This window comes from Varroa destructor, unplaced genomic scaffold (genome assembly GCF_002443255.2).
Source record: "Varroa destructor unplaced genomic scaffold, Vdes_3.0 BEIS01000007.1, whole genome shotgun sequence".
NCBI lineage: Eukaryota > Metazoa > Arthropoda > Arachnida > Mesostigmata > Varroidae > Varroa > Varroa destructor.
The window spans coordinates 11,485,456-11,495,459 of record NW_019211460.1 but is presented as its reverse complement, the minus strand read 5'-3'; the positions used below and the strand labels follow the sequence as shown (position 1 = coordinate 11,495,459).

Genomic DNA, 10,004 nt, shown 5'->3' with positions numbered 1-10,004 from the left:
GCGTTTTCGTCCGCTTTGAATCAGATGCGCGCTGGCGCTGGCGCTGGCAGTGGCCATCAGTCACATCTTCGGATAGCCCAAAAAGTAAATTAAAAACTGAGCATAAATCTGAAATGTAAAAAGATAAAGAGTTGCTGTGAAGTAATAATTAAATCTCCACTAAGCTTACCTGTCTTTTTACAATGTTTAAACCGCAAACGAACTTGGATATTTTGCTTACTTATTTGAAACAACAAAGATAGCATTGACTTTAGGCCTTGGAGTAAACGGTCCGTCTGATAATTGAATGCCGAAGTAAAAATAACTATAAATATATGCACCATTTTTATTGATCATAAGGTACGAATGATAAAAACTATTGCGATAGTTTGAACTGAATGATTGCTACTTTTCATTATATGTTCTCTTATCCATTTTATTCATATATCATCATAATTCTTTGTTTCAGAAAGTATAAAACTTGAAGAAAGTTGCTTTGACTATTAAAAAATGTGTATTAAATATAATCTTCTTATGCGGAGTGAGGATCGCATGTAGTACCTAGGTTTGACGCTGACCTGACGAGGATCAACGAATTCAACGTGGTATGGCCGATGGTTTGAAACCTGGTGTAGACAGTTGCTGGTAGCCAGCTGTATGAAGCAATGCTTAACGACAATGCCAAAAACATCTTTAAGCTGCAAAACTTATTTCTCTTTATTTGCATATATATATATATATATATATATATATATATATATATGTCTTCACCTAACAAGGAGTTACTATGTTGTAAGATTATTGTTCTTTATTCTTTGTCAAAAAAACAAGGTGAACATTGGTATCAAACGAAAGTTTAAATTTTTGTGGTGATTTATATACACTACAGTTTATATATACAACATACGTATATACAACACAAACAACGATTTTTGGAAAATTGTAGTGTGTAACTAACTCTTTGCCATGCCAACGTACTACGTAGGGTCAGAGAAAGCCTGCCCCTGGATCAAACTCACTAACAATCGAACTTTACTCATTTCAACTGATGACTTCTTCATTAATCTCACAATTGTTCTTGTCAAAAGAAATATAATAGTTTATTCTTTAATTAGTGTCTTCGCATACTTGTCTTGGAGCCGAGAAGCAGTTTTGACATTTCCCTGAATAGGTCGTATTTAATAAACGTCGATTATTATAAGATGGCACATTCGAGGTTGATTTCTTCGTCAGCTTTCAGTTTTGTTTAAACATTAGTAAAATATTTAGCATGACAGCATAGAACAAATCAACCTAAGTACCGCAGTCGCTTGATGAATGACAGAACTAATGAACTATTTTCTATATATTGTACGTAGCTACCATACGAGGACGCAGGTTAGCAATTGAATATACAAAAATACCAAACATGACCTAGTTAACTAGAATTCACTTGAACTGATTAATAATTAGTGTGTGTGTGTGAAACGTGGGTGCCCTGCGTGATAAAATTATCTACGTATATATGCGCTACTCGCGATAAATGGCAGAATTACATAAATTTGTTAACTAGTGACACGTAGGTTCAAGGCCTATGTCAAGGAAAAGCTGTTATCAACGATTGAGATTTAACTACGTTAGCCTTTTGCTCATAGAAATAAATGTTCTTCCGTTAGGTAACTGTTGCAGTGGAGAGTTGTCGGAATATTCCATTATTTTGTGTTTTGTTGGTTTGTTTCGATACAGTTTCGTTATCAGCCGTGTCACTTGTTAACTGTTGGATAGTCTGGACAACGTCTATTTTTTCATATTTAATAAGGTCATCGTCGTTATCGGAGCTCGAATCTGGTTCGCTGTCCTCTGTAATCGAGGCATTATCAGAATCACTAATAGTATCTGGCTGAGATGCTCGAACGACCGCTTCCATATTAGTGATCACCTGCAATTATGAAACGCTTCCTTTGCGATTATACTTCGACAATTATCACATTAACTAATTGCAACTATAGCTGAGACAACGTCCTTACATTTTTTGATCCTAACATTTTGTTTCGTCAACGAAGATTGCAATCGTAATTTTGACTGCACATTGCCAAAAATATACCTGCGCTTAGTCGTTACACTAACTGTAAAGACCTTAATTAATAGATTCAGTTGTCATATCATATCCTAAATAACAAAAAAAAAAAAGAAGCAAATGTTGACGATATTCTCCGTCGTTATCAGTGAAGTCAATAACAATTACCTTAATTTGATCTTCGGGCGCTAATATGAGGTTCATTTCAATAGCAATTCCTACATGGTTTTCATCAAGTTCAAAACACGCCTCGTTTTGGGAAGTATTCTCATTGTCAAATGTCCGGATAGAGGGACCCGTGGTGTCTTCTACTAGATTAGATGTCTCAGCCTGAACGGGTCTTATCCGTTGCATCAAAGTTTCGTTAGCCCTTTGCATTAACGGTAGAAAGCGTTGCGCATCCTGAAACCGTAAGATATAGACAATCTTGAGTGACTTAAAAACAAAAAAGACTTTTGAATAGAAAAGAAAGGCTATCTACAACAAAATACATACACTTCTACTACAATGAAAAATTATGTCCTTTCGAATGGGGTTAATTGATAAATGACTTAATCCAGTTTGTTGCATTTGACCCGTCTGACTTTCTTTATTACTATTTGAACTTGATCGTTGTCCATAAGCCCGCGGTTGTTAATTTTACTACCACTCTGTAGTCTGATTATTGGAAGATGGTAATTTTTTTAGGGATGCGCGACTTTTTGGCTCGTATTAAAAAACATTATGCTTTTTTATTCAACATTAACAAAGTTAAAACAAACGGAGCCAATACCTGAAGAACAGTCGAGTGAAGTCGTTCGATGTTTGGCTTAGTTTGACTGGCCAATAACCTTTCGAGGTGCCTTTCCTTTGATCGATGTTCTAAAGCCAACAGATCTTTCGAACGTTCCGGAGCCATTTTATGTTTCAGTGCTGTTCGCGCTATAGCTTAACTTTAGCGGCTTATCTCGCGTTTTCTCATTCGAAATGAACGAGCTACGTACAAGACATAGATTACTACATACAATAAAATATGATAAATGTTCTGACTCTTGCACGTCAGCGGCTAACCAATCACTTGAACAAGTGCTATCGTGCTCCGTGGAGGCTGCTGGTTTGTTTACAAACCAGCTAAACGGCCACTAAATGTCGAAACTTTGCCCGCCACAAATTCTAACTGAGTAGACATTTTTTTCAGCGGTATAGAATCCTACGCTTAGATTTTCCGCTGGTGTTCTTGTACGATTGATTTGCCTCGGTATTATCCTGAAGCCTCAGTACATGTTTTATCTAATGACCAATTACTGACCGAAATATATGTGCGAAAACACTTGGGGAATTGTAAAAGAGTATGCGTGTAGCGATATTGTTGCTTGAAATAATTTAGTTGACATTTTGTAGCTCCTTTGAAAAGGCAAGAACTATTTTTGGAAAGCTTGCGACTGTGAAGTCTACGTAGACGAAATGAAATATTTTCAGACTAATTGGACTAATGGCTTTCAAGACCGAGTTTTAATTGTAAAAAGCAGTTTCTTGAGTTTTGAATAGGCGATTGCGAACTGGATAACTTGTAGACTAAGCTTGCTGGAAATCAAAGGAAAAAGTTTCAGTATTCCTTTCATATATCAAGATTAAAATCGTTCTTCCAAGTTTAAGGCCTTAGTTATTCAAGGTGCTTAAAAGTTTAACATTCTAAAGCTCGAAAAAAGTATGTATTATAACTAACACTTACGGTCTTTCGCGTATGTGGCAAAGCGAGGAATTTCAAGAGTTTACTGAAGTTCAATCATTATGGATTTTCTTGAATACATTAATATTTAGAGATAGCTCAGAGCAGTTTTATTCTTCGGATGTATAATTACCATTTGTCAGCGTATGGACAGTTTGGAGCTTAAAGTTGCAGGTTTACCGGATGGTGTATCAAGAAGTGTGACCCATATTTACCTTCTACCTTCTATTCGTAAGCAGGAAATATGTAATGAGTTTTTGAGGCTTGTCATGGCATGAATAAAGTGTCCCATTAGGTTTGATTGCGCATTTCCTGGCCGCATCTTGGCCGTATTTAAGGCACGCTATGGATCGCCTATTCGTTATAAAAGTTCTGACTATCTGGCCTGTTTTTGCCTAAAATTCTAAGCTCTGGTCGATTACTTCTATTTCTTGTATTTATCCTAAACTTGAGATATTAGAGGTAAACATTAGCCCCTTCTTTTAGAATATTTCATTTTCTACTTGTAGAAAACTTTAGGTATCTTTTTGCTAGTTATTTAATAATCTTTGGAATACGTACTTTAGGACTTCTTACACTCCACCGAACTCTCTATTTGGACTGCTAAATTATGTGGTTTATTTGGCTGATTTTTCAAATCGAATACGATTATCTAGCCACTGCAGGTAGCTGGCGCATGAAATCAGATCAAAGAGCATTTGCTTCTTTTACTTTTAAAAAGACAATTCTTATTTGCAATTCTGAGGTCGGAGTACAAGGAATATTGTGGAGACAACAGAATCGACCGTTTGAAAGTCCAAAATATTCATAATCGACCATACTAGACATAAGGTTCACACAAAGGTAATTTCACGTAGCGCCGAGCACCGTTTTTGTATTGGATAATCAAGGCAGTAACCACGATGAAAGCACTAATATTGATCCTAATTATAGACGATATAACTTATGAAGCAATTTAACAGGGTCAATCATAGCAAGCTCAACTTTAAGATTGTGTGAGTGACCAGTCGGTAAGTGGACTAAACCCCATTTGAAAAAAAAAACATGTTTTACTGTAAGATTGATATCATCATACTCGACCAATACGCACCTGGGAAATCATCAGGGGTTTAAACTCGGACCGCTCTTCTTTTGATTATTTGGCGTAGAATCACACGAAAAAACAACTATCAGTTTGAAGTAGACGGAACAGGTTCTCTGTCCACTGATTACGTTTGCTGAATGTAGATGCCTAGTGTCATCTATAAAGCTAGACAAACAAAAAAAAAGATCGATATTCATGCTTTTGATTCCTAGATTCGGAGTGACGTATTTATATAAGTAATTTGGAACTACTCATTGGATAGAAACAGTTCTTAACGATATTATTACCCATACGTATCAAACAATACCCTGGTGCGAAACCAATATTGCCTCTAGGGCAGCTACACTTTGCGCAATGAAACAGTTTTTCTTAAACTTTTATTTCTCTCTATTTCGAGTCCTTAATGGTGTTCCCTAGTATGTAATTAACTGCATAGCGTGCTGGAATTTTTGTTCAAGAAAATTTTGTACACAAGAAGATTAGGAATCTTTTACTGAGAATAATTTAATAAGATAGCCATAGTCGTTGATTAGTTACAGCATCTTGAGTTAAACTGATACTTTTTGAGGTAGAAAGGATGCTCCGGTCCGCAATATGACATCGTCAACAGACCTCACGCTATCGAAAATCTATGCTCAACTAGGAAAATACCGAGTTTTATTGAGTATGGGTCGTCTTGACTGGGCACGGTTCGGATCGATATAAAAAAAGTGTCGGTAGGTTTAGTCTTAAACATGTATATTTTGTATTACGCATGTAGGCAAATAGTACAACCCTGATATTTGTAAATTCGCAGAGAGGTGACTATAAATGTAATAATCCATACACATTATTTATTTGTCTGTAGGGAAATAAATTAGAATAGTCCTGACAGAAAAAAAATTCCTAAAAAGATTCTTAAAAATTGAGATCTTCTCAGAGCACTTCCCCCTCGGTATGGATATCAAAAAGCTAAGAATTTAACAGTATATAAAAGGTATCACAATAGGTTTCTGCTGTTTCAATATCTATTATAAGACGATGCTGAGTGATTCCTAGCAGGATAATTGCATTATTCAGTCCCCAAAAACAAATAAAAAAAAAGCAAAGAAGCTCAGTGTCTTAATCGGTTATGGAAAGATTCGCTGAATGACGAAGTGAACACGTTCCGAACAAGCTCATTTTATAGGAACTTCGGAGAAGCATCAGAAGAAGACTATGTACTTTCAACTTCTTTTCGACAAAATTATCTTCTGGTGCTGTGCGCAGAACCATGTGCAATCGCGTAAATTGTCTAAATGATTGTTTGATGCTGCTGCATGTACTTTACATGTGCCTAAATGCTCCAAATGTTTTGTTTTGTTAGAGACTGTCAGCGAAAATTCATAGCAATACACATACTTAAGCCCGGAAGCTTCAAATATGTACGGAAATATTCAAAATCTTTCCTAGAGTTTTAGATAGCGTCATTGGATTGAATGAATAATTCGTCCAAGCGCTTTTCGAAAGTAGGATTATAGCTTAAAACATCATATCTTATTGTTTAAATCATGACAATCAAATTTCGTTTCGCGGTCATCTCCAATAATATATAACCCATGAGTTCCAATACGAATGAGATGTCTTCAGATACATCACTTACAAATGATAGATTGTCATCAGTGACTAATATCAAACGTTTTCTTATACAGATTTGGACTATTTACTTGTGAAAAAAAATTGGCGTCGGTATACATTTGGCTATAGCCCTCCGCCACTGTAAACCGGCTGTACGGATATTCATTTCCTTGCGCAAAATGAACGGTATGAATGGTCTAAGTATCAGCAGCATCGCAACACCCTTTCTCCGTTCTCCGGGGCCCCTCATTTGACGCCATTGGATGGGACGTGATGCCAACAAGGCATACTGCATAGTAGCGGCGCGTATCGATGTCGAAAAGCCAAGCAGTGAGCGCGCTTCGAATGCATTTAAAGAGCTAGAGAATAAAAGTAGCGTCTTAAAGTGGTCACAAAGAGGAACGCTCGATTTGATTTTCTAAACTTGACTGAATTTTCTTCGATCACGTGATAGTCCTATTGGGAAGACATGGGCTATCATCTTCACCGCGTTCTTTCAGGTATCGGCTGCATTCATTATATTTTTCATGCCTTTTTGAGCGTCGGTGCGTCTTTGCGGTAGTGTTGTTAGCAGCGGTCCGAGTGTTACGATGTCAGTGGAACAAAGATCGCTATAGAATTAGCGCGAGGCATCTACATACAGTTGAAATTTTATGACTACAACTTGCGATGTTCGTATGCTGTGAACTATTCGAATGAGCAGCAATGGCGAAGCTGCAGAAACATGGATCCTACATGACAATGACCCAACTGTCCGTATTACTTGTATTTTTTTTTTCTATATTCCTGTTAGAAGGAGTAAAATGTACTTTAAGTGGGTAATCATTCATCTACGGGTTAAAATTCGCTATTCTTTTACTTTTATTAGGCTATGAACGAAGTAAACGGGATACGAGATTATGTACAAACGATTGTCTCTCTACATGTTATGTGATTACATCGATTTGGTAGTGGCCTATTCATTTATACTGCGCGTCATCTCCAAAACGAGATCCTCGAAGTGAGTTTATTGTCAATTTATCCCCTTTTGCCGTAGAAATGGCTTCATTATTTGACAGTCTCTTCATTTATCTGCGTCACCGCGTCAACTGTTATTAACTGCCCACTAATCAGCCCCGACCAAAGCTAGACCTACAATGAAAGGGTCGTGAGTGACTGCCATAAAGAATGCGCCATTCGTTTAGCGTAGAACTCCCTCTGCCAATGTGGCAACCTGTGCGTCACCACAACGGCTGTTAACATGTAGCAGCGCTTCTAGTGTAAGCATAAATGTTGCTATCATCTTACAGAAAGTGAGTAAAAAAAGTAAAGCTGGTCCTGCTGTAGGAAGCCAGCTAGACAAAGCGGACAAGACGAGAAGAAACGGCGAGGGCTATCGCTGCTGGCGGCGAGGCGGTGCATGAAAGGGCAGCCTCGGGGGTTCCAACTCATCCACATACCCGCTCCATTTGACAGTAGGAAGCAGCTACTGAGTTGCAGTGCCGCCTGCCAATTTCACCCTCGCCCATCGGAAGTGTTCTCCGCGCGCAAACCTTCAGTTGATCAGTGCATAGTGCAGTTCAAAAAGCCACGCGCTGGGTGGAGTACTTACCAGTGATGCTATCGCCGAATGCTAGATCAGCCGGTAGAACAGCGGCTGTGTGGATGGCTGAATATTGACAACGCAATGATCGGGCCCGATTTATTTGGTACTCCTTTATTTGGTCTTAGCAGGCAATCAATTGGGAGTTGTGAGAGTTCGTGTAGCATGATGTGACACTGTTTATGTGGACTTTTCCATAAGCTTCTTCCTTATATTTTTGTTCGGATTGAAAAGAAACAAATCGACAAGAGCCGGTGGATAAGTGATAATGATTATATCTAGATACGCCGAAAAGTCAAAATTATTCGTAGCGCTAATTATTACTTGAAGAGTACTAAGCGGCGCCCGTTAGTTTAATAACGTATGCCTACAGCTTTGTGACCAATGTATGAGTGAATTCAGGACGGAACGTACTTAATTGCCATATAAGGACCAGGTTCTACTGAGCACTCCGAATTGTTCTCTAAAAGGTTCATGTACTCATTCAAGACCTTACTTAGAATGTTTGCAAGTTTGCCCTCTCAACGTTAGAAAGAACCTGTGAATTACGTATGTATACTAGACTAGTTATCCGAGCTTCCATCTTCACTGCGATTCACAGTACCTCCAAGTGCAGTTCAACCATTCCTACCATTAGCATTAAGCTGGAGACTCGATCAGCAACGAGTATCCAGGAGTAATAGACGAGATAGTGGAAATAATGTGATGTCGCTTTGATACTAACAACCTCCTAAGCGGCTCCTTCCCTCCCTAATGCCCGTACTCCTCCGTATGCCCGAGCTCCGTTTAACACATGGCTACTCGAGTGACAAACTGTCCGGCTAGAGCGTTGTTGGTGCTCCTGCTGGGCGTTATGGTGGCTGTTCTATCAAAGGGGGTGTTCTGCCTTCCAACTTCTCGTCCTCAGGGACTGCCGCTCGGTGACCTAGTACGCAGGCAACCCGGATCATCACTGGACACCGGTGAAACTATACATGGTACAGTAACCTTAGAACAACAGCAGCGGCGAATGGAGCAAAAACAGGACATAGTCGTAAGTTGTTTTTAAATCTTTACTGTTTTACTTCAAAAGAGCTTACTGGTACTCCATAGCTGAACAGTGCAATTAACGAGTAGGCGGTGTGCATCTGATAAAATCGACAGAATTGATTGTCATTTTTTGCCCTCTAAGTTCCGACTCTCCATAAATGGCTAGTTTTGCAAGAACATGACCAACTACTATGCTGGACCAACAGTGGTTCTAAACCCACCATTTGCTGTGTGCATATTTTATATTAGCATGCTCATAGAACGACATGCAAACGGGCCGTAAAGGTAAGCGGTTCAACTTTCGAAACATCTACGAAGGCATAAAGATAAGTTAATATGTTTACATATTAAGTCTATCTTTACGGATAGGAGCTGTCGAAACAATACGTTGCGCGACCTGTCTCTTTCATGCGGGGCTGCTAGCTGTAAAATTTATTTTTACGAATTTTCTTTGGTGAACATCAGTAGTAATGTCAAAGATTTAAGCCTAGAACTTATTGCTTTGAATCTCTCCAAACGAAATCACCCTTTCCTGGGTATATTATAAAAAAAATAAATCAATATAATTGGTATTTTTAACTTAAGGATGAGGACTATTTATATTTTAATATGAAGAAGATTATCGTCAATTAACAATTGTTGCAAGGCTGTATAGGAAAAAAGAGTGATGTCAAGATTCACTTTCACGCAGTCTTTGCAGGCTTTAACTGTCTACTTGAGATAGCAATTAGTATTCTCAGAAAAATGCCCGGACAAAAGTTCGACACGACAAGACAGCAGACTACGATACGGCTCTCTTAAAAAGTCAGTCTGGTTTTATGACCGATAACGAATAAAAGTTGTCATTAAAAATGGCCTCTGTACTGTAAGCTCTACGGAAGTTCACGTTCGAGTTTTATGTGTTTCTTAGAGAAAAGTAAAAGGTGGTAGAGCGGAAGCTGGACGCCATGCATTGGGTCGCCTTTATTAA

At 38.4% G+C, this 10,004-nt stretch overlaps 2 protein-coding genes across 8 annotated transcripts in view; one reads left to right on the top strand and one right to left on the bottom strand.

Annotated features, from left to right (window-relative positions):
- Window positions 1-1,039: 1,039 nt before the first annotated feature.
- Window positions 1,040-3,120, bottom strand: LOC147754312 (uncharacterized). The gene is made up of 3 exons (XM_086975986.1): window positions 2,808-3,120; window positions 2,204-2,437; window positions 1,040-1,897 (listed from the first exon to the last, which is right to left on the bottom strand). The coding sequence occupies exons 1-3, from the start codon at window positions 2,931-2,933 to the stop codon at window positions 1,631-1,633; spliced, it is 627 nt and encodes a 208-aa protein (XP_086832112.1). The 5' UTR covers window positions 2,934-3,120; the 3' UTR covers window positions 1,040-1,630.
- A 3,584-nt stretch (window positions 3,121-6,704) lies between these two features.
- LOC111254490 (matrix metalloproteinase-14-like) overlaps window positions 6,705-10,004 on the top strand; it is a 28,558-nt gene continuing 25,258 nt past the window's right edge. Inside the window, exons 1-2 of one of the 7 annotated variants that reach the window (XM_086974056.1) lie at window positions 6,705-6,923; window positions 8,913-9,038. In XM_086974056.1, coding sequence (XP_086830182.1) covers window positions 9,015-9,038 — 24 coding nt within the window. In that variant the 5' untranslated portion in view covers window positions 6,705-6,923; window positions 8,913-9,014. The other 6 variants (XM_086974054.1, XM_086974055.1, XM_086974059.1 and 3 more) reach the window with 6 other exon arrangements.

What these genes read in the sequence shown, in the direction of transcription:
- LOC147754312 (XM_086975986.1), bottom strand. Translation starts at nt 2,933, where the DNA reads ATGGCTCCGGAACGTTCGAAAGATCTGTTGGCTTTAGAACATCGATCA. An exon ending in TTCACTCGACTGTTCTTCAG is followed by an intron (nt 2,438 to 2,807) that starts GTATTGGCTCCG and finishes TTACGGTTTCAG; the next exon opens with GATGCGCAACGCTTTCTACC. An exon ending in CGCCCGAAGATCAAATTAAG is followed by an intron (nt 1,898 to 2,203) that starts GTAATTGTTATT and finishes TCATAATTGCAG; the next exon opens with GTGATCACTAATATGGAAGC.